Source organism: Pleurodeles waltl, chromosome 7 (assembly GCF_031143425.1).
Source record: "Pleurodeles waltl isolate 20211129_DDA chromosome 7, aPleWal1.hap1.20221129, whole genome shotgun sequence".
Classification (NCBI taxonomy): Eukaryota; Metazoa; Chordata; class Amphibia; order Caudata; family Salamandridae; genus Pleurodeles; species Pleurodeles waltl.
The window spans coordinates 1147606462-1147622427 of record NC_090446.1 but is presented as its reverse complement, the minus strand read 5'-3'; the positions used below and the strand labels follow the sequence as shown (position 1 = coordinate 1147622427).

Sequence of the window (15966 nt, the reverse complement as noted above, 5' to 3'; positions counted from 1 at the left end):
ACTTTCAGTTTACCGTGCTCCCCTTTGACCTGACCAGTGCCCCTAGGGTGTTCAGGAAAGTGGTAGCAGCACATCTGTGCAGGTTAGGAGTCGCAGTCTTCCCCTCTCTCGACGATTGGCTGTTGAAGGCGAACTTGCCCCAGACAGTTGTCTCCCTCCTCCAGACGATGTCAAACCTTTTGCATTCGCTTGGGTCCACTATAAACGTGCTGAAGTCACACCTGACTCCTTCTCAGATGCTCCCTTTCATCAGAGCTGTTCTGGATACAGTGCGGTTTCAGGCATATCCTCCCGAAAAGAGAGTCCAGGATATTTGGGCTATGATACCGATGTCGTGTATTTTGGTGAGAATGACTGAGGCTGCTGGCCTCATGGTCTTCTGCATCCTGCTAGTGCAAAAGGCCAGATGGCATATGCGGGCTCTGCATTGGGATCTGAAGTTCCAGTGGGCGCAGCATCAGGGGAATCTCTCCGACAAGGTTCCGGTCTCAGAAGCAACTGCGGGAGAACTGCAGTGGTGGCTAACTAATCAGGATTGGGGCATGGGTAGAACCCTCTCTTTTCCCCAACCAGATCTTATAGTCGTGACAGATGCGTCACTCCTGGGATGGGGCGGCCACATGGGAGCAGTGGAGGTCAGAGGCCTCTGGTCTCCAGCGGAAACAGGGCTCCATAGCAAACATCTGGTGCTCCGAGTGATTCGACTAGCATTGAAGCATTCCTTCCCTCTCTCAAGGGAAAAGCAGTGCAAGTGTTCAGACGACACCACCATGTTGTACTGCAACAAACAAGGCAGGTTGGGGTTGTGGACCCTTTGTCAATAGGCTCCTTTGCCTCTGGACTTGGCTAGAACATCATGGCATTTCCCTAGTGGTTCAATACTAGGCAGGCTCCTTGAATGCCAGAGCAGACAAACTCAGCCGACGATGCGTGGTTGATCACGAATGGCATCTCCATCCGGAGTTGGGGCAAGGTCTTTTCCTGCAGTGGGGAGAACCTTGGTTAGACTTGTTCGCCTCTGTAGAGAACACGCAATGTCAGCTGTTTTGTGTGTTGGAAGACGGCACTCGCTCGGAATTCGGGCCTCCTGTACGCCTTTCCGCCCATACCACTTCTGCCCAGAGTTCTGAAGACGATCAGGCAAGACCAGGCCCAAGTTACCTAGTCCGGAGCCACCAGTGTATGAAGAGTCTGGTATCCCGAGCTGCTGAGCATGGCCATAGCTCCTCCGATCAGACTGCCTATTCAGGAGGATCATCTGTCACAGCAGCAGGGGAGGGTCCTCCATCTGAACCTGTCCACCCTCCACCTCCTTGCATGGAGATTGTGCGGCGACAGTTGTCTTTTGACCTGCCACCTGAAGTCTGTAATGTTATATTGGCAGCCAGGCGTCCCTCAACCAAAACCATACATGCCTGACGTTAAAAGAAATTTGTGGCATGGTGTATCGACAAATCTGTCAATCCTCTGTCTGCTCCTCTTTCTCATGTCCTCCTCTTTATTCTTTCCCTTGCCCAGCAGGGTTCCATCCTGGTCACTCTTAAGGGATATCTTTCTGCTATCTCTGCTTTCTTGAGGTTACCAGATCAGCGTTCCTTATTTAAATCTCCTATAGTTGGGAGGTGTCTTTAAAGGCCTTACTCATCCCTTTCCTCTTTTTTCATTCATCTTGCCCACCATGGGATCTAAACCTGGTTTTAACATACCTTATGTGTGCCCCGTTCGAGCCGCTTCACAACTGCCCTTTAAGGCTCTTAACCATCAAGACTGTCTTTTTAGTTGGCATTACCTCTTCCCGCAGAGTAAGTAAGCTCCAGGCTCTGTCATCTAAGCCACCTTTTCTGGCCATTCATCCTGACAAAGTGGTACTTCGCACAAGGTCTTCTTTCCTACCTAAAGTAGTGACACCCTTCCATGTCGGACAGTCCATCACCCTGCCTATCTTTTATGCACCCCTACATCCCTCTCATGAAGAGGAGAGACTCCACCGTCTGGACCCAAAAAGAGCGTTGGCGTTCTCCCTTGATCGTACCAAAGAATTCTAGGTGGACGATCAACTCTTTGTGGATGCAAAGAAGGGGGAAGGGGGAAAGGGGTGCAGAAGAGGACCATTTCATGATGGATGCTCTTATGCATCAAAATGTGCTTCACTCTGGATAGGAAGCAACCTCCTGAAGGTTTGCGTGCTTACTCTGCCAGAGCTACTGCTACTACCTCAGCGCTAGCATGAGGCGTTCCAGACCTAGACATCTGTCAGGCAGCGACGTGGGAATCTCTGCACACTTACCAAACATTACTCCCTGGACAGTCCAGTCCGAAGGGATGGCTACTTTGGCCGTTCTGTCCTGCAGGACTTCTTGGTGTGATCTTGGTTTGCCGCCCACCACCGGGGATGGTATTGCTCGGGTATCTATTTAAAGGTAAGGAATCTGCAACTAGAAGTCTCTATCAGATGTACAAGTTACTTACCTTCGGTAACGATATATCTGGTAGAGACATATTCTAGTTGCAGATTCCTTACCAACCCGCCCATCCTCCCCGCACTGTGAACTGATTTTTAGGGACAGGAACTTCCCCTTAAGGGCCTTAGTTTTGGCATACCACTCTGTGTTCTTCATGGCTCCGCGCTACTGGTGTGGTAAGTCGTGAAAATAAACTGGCATCAGCGCGTCAGGGTGGCACCTATATAAGACCGCAACGTCATCACGGTGAACACGACACCAGTGACGCCTGAGGAGTCGACAGACGCCACCTGATGGCGCGCAGAGGTACTGCTCGAAGAAAAATCTCCAGATCCAGTCTGACCCCTGAGGAAATTCAAAGGTAAGGAATATGCAACTAGAATATGTCTCTACCAGATATATCGTTACCGAAGGTAAGTAACTTGTACATTAATAAGTTGCTAAGTTTCAAATGTGTTGACTTTGCCAAGGCTTGTTCGCAGTTGAGTGGAATTGGTTTTGTTTATTATTGCACATAAAATCAATATCTCTGGAAAGCTCTGGTGGATCTTTTTTGTTCTAGTGTCTAAATTCCTATAAAATAGTCTATTTTTATATATTTCTTTTGGATTTCTTAGGTGTCATGACTATTTCTTCTTTAATTGTTTTGGTGCTTTTATACTTGTTCCTCTCTGTAAGCCTTGCTGCTCAGTGCCATAGCTACCCAGGTTTGAGTTGAAGGTTTTACGGATGAAACCTACTGGACGTCGAGATGCACAGCCTCACCATGTAATACACCCAATTTCTTCACAAACATGATTTCTAAACAATGGAAAAACACAATTTTAAGGATTAGGCAGCTGAATAAGCACTGATAAGCACTCATTTCAAAAGTTTTGAAAAACACTGCGAAAACACCACTGACATTAATGAAAAATAAACTATGAAAAAAGGACAGCCCACTGACACAACATTCTTTTCAGATAAGTTAATTCTGAGGCACAGAGTTTACTTTGTTCTGAAAGTTGTCACTCCATTTCATGTCGGGCAGGCTGTTACTCTCCCACCATTCCTAACCCCAGCTTATCGCTCTAAAGAGGTGGAGCGACTGCATCATTTGGACCCTAAAAGGGCACTACGATTTTATGTAAATTGCACCAAAGAACGTTGGGTGGATGATCAGCTCTTTGTAGGGTTCTCCGGGGCAATGAAGGCCAAGGCATTGCAAACAATGGCAATCTCCAGATGGATTGTTCTCTTTCAAGATACACACAGACTCGGAATCTGCCCCTATAAGGCTTAGCGGCTTATTTTGCCCAAGCCAAAGGAGTTGTCACTGCATTTGCATGCGGAGTGCCTTTTCTAGCACTTGTCAGACTGCTTCATTGGTGTCGGTTCACATACATGAAGTACTACTGTCTTGACATTCATGTCCGTTGACAGTGACGTTTTGCCCACTCAGTCCTGCAGGATTTTTTACTATGAGGCAGTTCCACATGGTATGGTGTGGTGTCTATTTACAAGGGATGCAATCTGCAGTTGGGAGTATACATGAGAAGAGCAAGTTATTTACCTTTGGTATTGATCTTTCTGTTGGATACTCTTATCTAACCACAGATTCTTTAATGACCCTCCCACCCCTCTGCTCTGTAAACTGGACTTTTTCCATCAAAAAATGTTCCAGTTTTGTGATCTGCACTCTGGTTTTGTCAATCTGCCAGTGGTTCTGTGTCTGAGTGTGCAGACAGCCCAAGAAAGCAAATCTGATGTCAGTGTGCATGGGAAGGGCATGCAGCTCTGGTCGTCCTTTCTGAAGCGGAACAAGGTTGGCATGGAGCGGCACCATGACACCTAGCCGTGTGAAGTAGTATTGCTTTAAATTCCTGAATGTAGGGCAGTATCTTAATCCTAGCTTGGTTTATACATACTGGCTTTTTTATTTATTACCTATGCAGTTTTGGTAGAGAATTACCTTTATTAATCTATGGTCATTACACCAATTTAGACCTTCATCGGACACTCGTCATACTATGTTGGTATGAGCATATTTTGTAGCAGTGCATTTCAATTAAGGAGCACCTCATCAAGGAAGCTCTTTTAGGGTTGCACAGCAATATGGTAGTGGCATTCACCTCAACATCCCTTAAGATGTTTAGGTAGAGTCATTGGAGTCACAAATGGCACAAGATATGCTACCCCAGTCAGGAGCACCTTCCCCATTGAAAGAGACTTCATCAGGGCAAGACTGTTGTTCTTCCCACAGTGTTGAAAGTATATCTAATTACTTGACTATTGGGAAGTGGGTTCTCGACACAGTCAAAGGAATGGTTCCTTCAGTCCATCTCCCCAGTACCAACTTCCCTCACAAACACAGACCAATCAGTAACCTAATTGGATATTAAATAAAAAGTGGGAGCATTGCTCATCAGGTATAGGAAGGGCACGCTGTTGGAGTGGCAGTGGAAGATGTCATTGCAGCAGAGAAAACAGGTATTCTACATCTTTGCATACCAAAGATAAATCGCTCACTGCATCCTTCAATAGATGTCAATATTAGCGCCAATATAAATTCAGAATATGGCATACCATTATTTGATGGCAATTTTTTATCAAGAGACATGAGGACTGAATACGTTCATGCATTGATGGATCAGGAACACCTATGCTTTGATAAGATAAATGTTGGTCCTGGAGATTACTGTTTGACTTAGACTGCATTGGGATTGCTAGAAGTCTAATCTATGATAAAATGAGATCATATATGCATATATACAAATGGTCTCAAACCACAGACAGAAGAAGGAAACTACATTGACTCCTTTCACACAGAAGCAACTTTAGAGCTCTGTGATTTGTCATTCTTTTCTTTTTCTTCTCCATGGAACCACCTACCTCTAAAGACTCCTAAGTATTTCTCATTGAATTTCATAAATAGATTTTTACCTTATGGCAACCTCCTGTTGTGGGGATTGGTTATGCATGGGTCTGTCCAAATCAGCTGCTTGTTTTAAGGATTTTGAAAGTTAAACTATTGATTTATAAAATTGCACCCCATAAACTTGTGAAGACATATAAGTGAGTAGACTATGCATGCCTTTGGTGAGGAGGCTGTGGTCATCTGTTTAACTTGTTTAAAATGCATACTTTTCAACTAGTCATATTGTTTACTTGCAGCACAGCCCATTCAAGACCCTGGGGTTTATGGAGTTGTGCAGTCAGGGGACCACATGGGCCGCACCTGCGTGGTAAAATGGTTCATGTTAAAGCCCAGTGGAGAGGATGTGGAGGTGAGTGATGCCAGACTTTCTGTCTCTAGCTTTTACTTGCATTTATCCAGATACGTGCTAGCAGAAGGTTGGAGTGGGGTTGAAAGAGTGTCTTGTTGCCTCAATTATATCATAAAGCAGCCTTTTTCTGCTCGAATTCCCAACTTTTCAGTATTGAGTAGTGATATCATGCACAGTGGCAAGGTTGCTCTTTGTAATATGTTTACTTCTCCATTTCAGCTAATCAGAGAAGAAGATGATGTCAGTGTGTATGATATTGCAGATCATCCGGACTTCAGGTTCCGTACTACAGACATAGTTATCCGCATTGGCAATGCCGGTGAGGTGTGTGCTGCTAAAGAGAATGAGGTGATTATTTGCTCTAATGACCTGTGAGCCATGTTGTTAATTGGAGGACTTTCGAGTTTAATATTGAAAATAGTCACTTGTAGTAATCTCCCTGCTGACTGCAGTTGTCCAGTACAAAATACATACCTTGGTATATGCACCTTTCAAAGTTGTTACCAACTGATGTTATCCAAATGATTTGTATTCATAGCAGAAACTTGAGGGAGCCATGCCCTATAGGGGGATTTTTTTTAAATGTTATTCTTTTTAATCTTTGGGCTCATCAAATGATTCAATATCCTTCCAACCTCACCCATTCACCTTTTCCTCTAATGTTTGAGACAGGTACTTTATAGAATGGTCATGAAATTATGTATGCTGCCATTTGATGAGGATTATACTGGCTCCTGAATAAAGAGTGCTGGAAAGACTTAGGGTGCTGGAAAGACTTAGGGTCTGATTTAGAGTTGTGGGACAGGCTATTCTGTTGCAGTTTTGATTTAGTACTGGGTCCTCCAAACTCTTGCTCTGTCCTCCCTATTTTGAGTCAGACAGACAGACAGATTTAGGCAGACGGCGTACAAGTTACCCAGAAATATCCTATTGGTGAGGAAAAACAAAAAAAAATGATTTTGGAAATGTTCAGTCACCAGTTGACAGAATATTTTTGCATCGTCTCCTGTCCCTTTGAGTGATGACCAATACTAAGCTGGACACAAAGCTATGCAAGTGTAAATCTCTGCCACCTTATTTGAATTTGCAGTGTTCAGTACCGTAATAGCTGTGACTGCACTGGTGAGGATGCCACTGGCCGACGCCCGCACTACCTCCATGGTGCGGGTCCCGACCAGTGGCCGACACCAGGGAGGGGGGTAATAAATCTTTTTTATTTTTATTTTGTTCCCAGGGAGACACGGAAGCTCTTCCATGTCTCCCTCCGCCCCCCCACCCGCCAGAGAGGTGCTGACGTAACTATGTTGATTTCCCCATCGGAGCAGGAAGCGGCCTTGCAGCCGCTTCCTGCTCCGATGGCGAAAATGGCCACAAACGGCCTTTCCCACTTTCGGGGATGCCTCGTAAGAAAGGGGAGAGTCTCCCCTTTCTTACAAGGCCTTCCTGAAAGTGTTTCCTGGCCCCCGATCGCAGCTGTGCAGATCAAGGGCCAGGAAACACCACTAGACACCAGGGATTTCACTTGGGGGGGGGGGGGGGGTCGGCCCCCTCGGAAAACGCCCCCTCCCCCCTGGGCATATTTGTTTTTAACAAAAGGTAGGTGCCACCCCCCACCCCCTCCCCCCGGGGCTAATTTTATTTATGTATTTTAAAAAGAAAAATAAATAGACGGGGTAGCCCGTGGGCAGGGCGACCCCCTGTGGGAGCAATATTTTTTTTAGTTGTTGTAGGGTTTTCCTGGGGCCATTTTGGCCCCCAAGGAAACCATACAACTAAAAAAATATATATATAGATATATCTATCTACATGGATATATATATATATATATATATATATATATATATATATATATATATATATATATATATATATATATATATATACACAACCTTATTTTTTAATAAGGCAACCGGCACTCCGTGAATGTGCAGATCTAAGGTTTAATACAAACAAACAGGAACGCGATTCGGCGTCTCCGCCTTTCTCAACCTGTGTGGGCCGCCATTTTTGCCCCATTTAAATACAAGTGCATTTCTTAAAGCAACAAAGTAACAAAAATACTGATAGTTAAACATATAATATTTACAACATCCATCATTACGCCTAATTGCAAAAACATGTATAAATGCATATATAAATAAATGCCTATGAATTTTACCTCCTATTTTACATGTTATGTCTATGAAAACCTTGTTCTTATCCAAAAACGAATCTAATCTAAGTAGTAAATAGAAGCAAATATGTAGGCAAAGATAACAAAAAGAAATTGAATTGAAACTCTCATACTAGTTATTAACTAAGCATAATTCAAAGATTAATTGCATACCTTAATCAACGATTTACCAACAACAAAAACAAAGTTATACTATACTATGTAACCATGGAAAAATCTTAGAAGAATCGTTAAACATGTTGGAAACACATATAAATACTGCAACGACCATGATATAACACAATAGCAATAACTATGTACTTAAACCTGTGGAATATTATGGTACCATTGTTTTCACGACAGTAAAGAAAATATTATTAATTTTTAATTTTTAATTTTTATGAATGGTACCATATGTCTCATGCAGATTTTTTTTTTTGTGTGTATCAACAGACAGAACATGTGACTAAAAAGGCCTAAATGAAAGAATATACTGAATAAGGAACCCACTTAGTTCAAATGAATATATAATTCTTCACTAGAGTTTAATCCTACTGGCTCTCTAGAATCAAGTGTCAAAATATATCTGGATTCCAACTTTCTCAGGTTTTTCTCCCTGTCCCCTCCACGTACATCTTTTTTTATTCCGTCAATTACACTATATTTGATACTTTCCATTCGTCCTGCATGGAACTCATGTACATGTCTAGCAACAGGGTATGAATCGCCTTTGTTGGTTATCGCCCTCAAATGTTGGAGTATTCTTTTGTGCACTTGGAGTTTAGTACTACCAACATATATCTTGGGACAACTGCATTTTAAAATGTAAATGACCTATTCACTCCTGCAGTCGTATCTGCCTTTTATGGTGTGAATAGTTCTGTCTCCTTGCTGGATACTCTTAATGTTTTCACCATTTTTACATGCTTTACATTTGGCACATTTAAAAAATCCATTTTGCGATTGAAGCCAGCTACTTTGCATAGTCTTCCCCTGTCTCACATCGCTTTTCACAAGGACATTTCTCATTGACGTCCCTTTTCTATATGTTATTGTAGGCCTATTTTTCAAATTAGTGCCTATCACAGGATCACTTTTTAGCATGTGCCAATGTTTCTGTAAAATCTTTCTGATGGATTCATGAGCCCTATTAAACGTGGTTATGTATCTAACATTAGCAGTATCATCATGTGTATTGCTATTTTTCTTTCCACCTTTACTGCTTTGTTCTGAAGCAAATAGCAACTGATCTCTGGACCTGGATTTGACTCTAACTGCACTGTGTTGTAATAACTCACTGGAGTATCCTCTCTGTTTTAATCTGTCAATCATGTTGTCTTGTACTTTTAAATAATCACTTTCTTTACTGCAAATTCTCTTGGCTCTCAAAAATTCTCCAAAAGGAATGTTATTCTTCAGAGGTTGAGGATGGTGACTTTTAGCATGCAGGATGCTGTTCCCTGCTGTGGCTTTCCTAAACAATGTTGTCTCAATTTTGTTATTTTCAATGAATACTCTGATGTCTAAGAATTCAATCTCATGGTTGTCAATTTTCCCCGTGTATTTCAAATTACAATGATTAATATTTATTTCTTTGATAAAATTGCTAGCAGTACCTCGATCACCCTTCCAAATTATGAAAATATAATCGATATATCTGAGCCACAGAACGATGTTATCATAGTATCCAGTGTACATCTGCTCGTGGCATGAGACGCTGCAGATTCACATGCGCCCTCCCACCTCCCCGGGAGCCTGTAGCCGTTTTTAAGTTGAGAAAAAATGTGACTTGTACATTTGTAAATTTGTAAATACATCACTTTTTAACACATTATGTACATACATATTTACTCCATTGCATGGGCACTATTACTGTATACACAACTCCTACCTCACCCTCTGCGGGGAAAACAATCTAAGATGGAGTCGACACCCATGCGCAATGGAGCCGAAAGGGGAGGAGTCCCTCGATCTCGTGACTCGAAAAAGACTTACTCGAAGAAAAACAACTTGTAACACTGAGAGCCCAACACTAGATGGCGGGTTGTGCACAGCATGTGAATCTGCAGCGTCTCATGCCACGAACAGATGTACACTGGGTAAGTGATATTTTCCATATAGATCTATCTACTGACGCTTTTCAACTGTAGCTTTTAGGCAGCAATAAAAAAGTCAAGTAAGTATTGTGATTATGTTTCTGCTACAAAAGGGTCAGACTTATCTAGTGGCAGTTTTAGTGCCATAAAGAAGCGCAGGAGGTTTATATGCCTACTGCAAAGAGCAAATCTGTATTTTATGTAAATAGCTGAGTACATTAGTAAAGTCAGCCATTACCTGCGCTATAATACAAATGAAATGTATGTGCGGGTGGAGGGCGGCTATGGAAAGATGAACTGCACTTTTGCTGGGTGGTAATGAGGGAATCCGAGGAGGAGGGAGTGGGAGCACCAATAATGATTGTTGGACTGGGCGCAGTAGGTGCTAAAGACTGTGACTAATGGTATGTGACAAGGTGTTTTTTTGAGTGTCTTGAAAGAACGTGCTGATTGAGGGAAGAAGCGCAGGTAAGGTAGCCTCTACTGTTGCACGTATCTCACACACACCATCAATTTTGTGACTGTCTACGTAGGCTAGTGTTTTAGAGCAACAGTTTAGCCAATAGCAGAGATGGCATCTTGATGGATGACTGCTGCCGTCACTCGGGTTATAGAGGACAGCTCTGACATAGGATTGTCGCGTGGGCTCTCATTATTCTAAATGAGACTACTGGATTTCTAGGTAGCAGGATCGATAACGGTGTGGGGGACTGAGTCTGACCCACGTGTAAAGAACTTTGTCACCCTAAATCCGGTTTTTGCTCCGGCTATCTAGCAGTGCCTCATTTCTCCCATGTGGAAGGAATGATTGGGCAGCCGAGCGCATGACATCTTTGGAACTTCTCAGGGAAGTCGTGGTTACTCAGATCCAAACCAACTCTCTCATTTCCAATATGATCTCATATACAAATGACAAAGACAGTATAAGTTTTATATAATGTTTTAATAAAACGACTGTATTTTAGATATTAAGGCGTGAGCCGCAATAACCAGAACAATACAAAATTGTAGGATGGATATAGTAACCAGGAGAGTAAAACATAGAAATAAAGCTATCATAATTCCTAACCGTTTCTACTCTCCCTCTGCTTGTTCTATTTAGAGCACAGCATGTTAAGCTTTCAGCTTGCCTATTAGAATCACTGTGGGGATATCAGCCCTCATACCTGAGCAAAGACATGTGATCTTGGTTCAGCATCTGCAACGAGGCAGTCAGCGTCAAGTTGTGGTTCCCTGGTCGGAATCTCCCTCTTGCGTGTACTGGGACAAGGAAGTAATTTTATAACTAACATGTCAGCGTGATCACAAAAATGTCCCTACGCAGGAATGCCCAGTCTAAACTCTTACCACGTCTATCGGCAATGTACCAGACTGTATCCTTGACTGAAGCACAGAGTAAACATGTTATGGAGAACTCCAGTGCTGAAGTAGGCAAAACAGTGTGATATGAATAAAAAACAACACCGTAGAACTGGCTATTTGAAAAATAACAGTACGAAGCCTAATAAAAAACATGTAGAGCAAAGTGCACAGAGGCTCTAAGCTATTAGCAAATGAATAAAATACATTCAGGGCAAAATGCACAAAGGCCTAAAGCCTGAAGCGCAATGAATACGTAAAACTAACCACACTACACCCTCCCCTTGTCGGTAGCAAGTGGTTCCAATAACATAAAAGGATGCCCTAAATATAAACAATATCTAAAACAAGTATTTCGACAAGGTGAGAAGACAACAAAGTCATAAATTTAGGTAACATGTGAGCATAGCCAAATTCAATATAGTGTCAATTTTGTAAAATCCAATCATCAGACAGAAGCAATAGAAAGTAGGAGTTCCTCCACTTCGATATATGTCAATATCGGAAGATCCACCCACAAAGTACCATGGAGCAGGTGTGATCCAAAGCCCCAAAACCATTCAGGGCGGCACCCCGTGCAGGGCCTATGAAAGAGACACTACCATCTTCCTCCAGGAAGGGAATCTCATAAACTGCCTCACGAAGCAAGCGCATCCGTAGTGCACAAGTCTGGGAATGAGCCCTCATCGGGAACATCAACAGATCAGCATCGACCAGTGGAGGGCGCTGCAATGAGAAACAGAGAGCCAGTGCATGTTCAAACGAGCACCAAAGACACCGAAACACGGGTTGCACACAATCCAAAACCGGTCTGAATGACCGAGACCAGTCGCACTCCAATTGTCCCTGGAGTGTTGCTCCAAAATGCTGCATCATGCGTTCACGACACAGCTGCGCTGATGGGAGCAGCAGTACAGGATCTCGTTGTGACGGGACAGCCATTGCGAAAAAATAGCAATAACAGCAAGACTCCAGCCAATAAAGCCAAAGTAATCGGGAAACCCCCAAAAACGCTTCCGAAAATAGAATGTATAGCCGAGGGTATCAAACCGAATATGGAAGAGAAGGTATTAGCAAAACCAACACCAACGACTTTGAAAAAATGTGCAATACCAGCAGTGCTGGATGCATTAAATATACGTCCCACAAGTTCACCGAAGTGAGTCGGAAAGTTAGTATTCAAAAGGGACTGTATCTCCGCCGTTGACCTTGCCACCTGAAGTGCGTAGGTCTCGCTAGCAGATGTAAGGGCCACATGCTTTTGAAACAATAAAGCTTTTAGCCGACTCAACTTGTCGAAATCAACCTTGGAAGTAGCAATATGAGGCCAGATGTCCGCTACCTCCCTAATTTGAGTGGGGGGGAAACAACACATTCCCGCAGCACGTAACGGCCTTGTTGACAACGACGATGTAAACTATTCCGGCACGCATGCCACAGCAGCGTTCGCTGTTAAGAACAATGTAACTGCCGTTAGAAAGCACCTGGAAAGTGTTTTTAATAACCGGGACTGGAACTCCCTTCAGATAACAAGCTAAGTTAGCAATCGAAGCATTACACGCCCGTGCAAGGACAGCTGTTTACAAACCATTGAATGGCTGACAGAAGCTTCGCATTCGCTGCCGCTAAGAAAAACCTCCTTCAAACCATTAACACATCTGTACTGAAAGGGAAGGTCCCATCCTCGTGTATGTAACTGTCTCCCAATAGTTCATATCTACCCACCGGAATATGCTTCAAACACGAAGTAAATTGCAAAGTAGAGATAGGCAAATTAATAACCCCATGGATCAACCATTCAGCTGACGGAATCTCAGCTACCGTGAAAGGCAGTTTCTCTAATTTTTCAATATTTAACATAACATATGTTGCTTCCTTTTTAGCCATCAGTTGTTGTTGACGAGTCAAATTAAGAGATAAAGATCTCCCTGGCACGAACGTGCTGCCATGGAACGCGACCCGCCTTCAAGGTCTGAAGAGTCCAACCCAGCTGCATGATGGACCGCGTCTGACTCTGCCCATGATATAAAGAAGGCATGTCCGATTTAATAATGTCAATAGCAGAGGACACAATACTGTCAATCGTGTAAACACGTTCAGAAAGGGTATTCATGCCATTATCAACAACAGACAAAGTCTGCATCAGATTTGCTTGATCAATCTGCCTCAACCGGGCTGCAGCCTCTTGTTGTGAAAGCTTCCAAATCTCATTATAAACCTCGTATAAGAACCTTTTCTTCCGTGGTACTCTGGGACCTGACAAAAAATCTTGTAAATCAGTATTATTAGACAGTAACATGAGATGTGACTTAACTGCATCCAGCGTGGAGGACTTCAACCATTGCTGACAAAGCTTCCCCACACTGTATGTAGTTATAATATCAGCATGTTCTGGTGAAACGTAACGAAGGTCTGCCCTACTAGTCCTGAACCCCCCTGAAGAGGTGACAAAACGTTGATGACACATATTAGTGTCTACAGGCCATAATAACCACCCGCCTGGATGTAACGATGAAGTGTTAAGTGTACCATTCTGGACCCAATGTGTAAAGTCACCGAAAGTAGCATTCATATAGTGCTGCCAATTTTGTAATTTAGAAGGGACAGGTATACTAGGCAAAGTTAATTCCTTAATTGTCGCTAAGCCCAAACAGCTAGTCTGTTGTACTGTGTCATTGAGGAAAATCATCTGCACAGGGATAATACATGCTCTAAATAACGTGTCCCTGCCTCGCATTTGCCAATTTTTCGTACCCCAAACACTTTTCAAGTCAACAGTTTTCAACCAGTATTCATATCCTTCGACCGACAGTTTAGATACAAACAAATTAGAATACAGTAATTTAGTATCGGTCAATAACATTTGCTTATTAGAATACGGTGTAACTTTAAAATAGTAGGACCTAGCATTACGCGGATCATGCCCAGTAAAATATGGAAATTTGTCATAATACGTTTTTGAACTCCCTTGTGGAGGAGTCGAGCAATGTTCCCATTGCACATAATTAAACATGGACTTAGGGCTACTAGCTTTATGAATAAAGTGGTGTCCATAATAGTTGTAACAAAACATGTCACCATGATTATCTCTAAACTGGTAAGCATCTTCATCGTCATAGACAGTATAATATTGCAAATCCGTTAGCATAGAATCTACTGTCTTCACATCCCAATCATCAGAAACAATGCCAGGTATAACAATATCATTCATTGATAATTTGAGGACATACGGTATTTGAATCAATTCAGTGGGACCATATTTATCAAACATTACTTTATCCCACACAATTCCATCCGGAACTGGTATAGCAGAAATGTTCACTGTGGACAAGTCTCTTCGAACCATATGAGACGATAAATGTGGTTTCAACACAGTCTCCAGGTGCTCAATGGCAGATCGATCAGGAAGAAAATGACCATGTATTATCAGAAAAAAAGTAACCATAATAATATAGTCATCACGGCCAAAAATAGCCAAAAATAGTTCCAAGGAAAAACAAAATATGTTCGTTTAAGCCATCCCAGCAGCCGTCGTGGACCGTGGACAGAAAACATCGAAGACGAGGAGCCGGACCCATCATTATCATCGTCGTTGAAGCAGCCAGAAGCAGTTCTAGCAAAAGGTGCAACTCTGAACGAAGAAGCAGACGGAGGCTCCCGCCGTGGCACGCTATAAACCACATGTTCAGAAACATCAGTAGAACGTACAGCAATTTGATCACAAGATTCCATATTAATCGCCGTCGGTGGAACGATCGCAAGATCATCATCCACCCTCCCCAAGCTCGGAGAGGAAACAGTGTCGGTGAAAATCACATGCAGCGGGACCTCATCCCCAGTAGTGAGAGGGATTCCGGAACTACTGGGTGTCCCCCTTGGTTTGCTGTGCAGAATCGGCCACATGTTGTAACTTGACATTATCAATGGAAACAAAGCGATTTCCTTTGGCCCCTCGCAGCGGCGGTAAAATCACAGTTCTCGTGCCGCTTACCCCTAACACAGGGACAGGTTCTCGATAAGAAGGACCAAATTCTTTTTTAACTGCGACCTTTTCACGCACCAGATCCCCAATCCTGGGTATCCAACCAGTAGGTGTTACTGGCTCATCCTTAATTCCTGAGGAGGCAGCATTGGCAGAAGAGTTATCTTCATGGAATTGTTGTAAATCCTGCAAAACAGTGACACGATCATTTATGTCAAAGGGCGTATCTGCCGCCTCCACACCAGGACCATCTAGATCAGGAACATACATTCGTGTTCCGAACAGGCACTCATATGAAGTACGACCCCCCAGTGACCTTCTAGGCAAGTTATTAAGTGCTCTCTGTACTCCATATAGGTGGGCTAGCCAACCACGACCCGTACCTATAACTCTGGCCGTTAAGGACTGCTTTAAATCACGATTTAAACGCTCCACGACAGAATTTCCCTCGGGATGAAATGGAGACGAGAATTGGAGTTGGACCCCCAACAAAGCCATGGTGTCCCTGAATGCCTTAGAGGCAAAAGCAGGGCCCTGGTCCGAATGAAAAGCCGCAACTGCAAATATATCGACAAAGATGCGCAAATCTTTAATAACAGTGCGAGCGTCAGCCGAGCGTTGTGGCCATACCCATACAAATCTGGAGCAC

The 15966-nt window shown here is 43.2% G+C and overlaps 1 protein-coding gene across 1 annotated transcript in view; it reads left to right on the top strand.

Annotated features, from left to right (window-relative positions):
• UBE2O (ubiquitin conjugating enzyme E2 O) overlaps positions 1-15966 on the top strand; it is a 738495-nt gene that overhangs the window by 444382 nt on the left and 278147 nt on the right. The window contains exons 11-12 of the mRNA XM_069200225.1: positions 5616-5728; positions 5948-6076. Coding sequence (XP_069056326.1) covers positions 5616-5728; positions 5948-6076 — 242 coding nt within the window. The remainder of the gene's footprint in view (positions 1-5615; positions 5729-5947; positions 6077-15966) is intronic.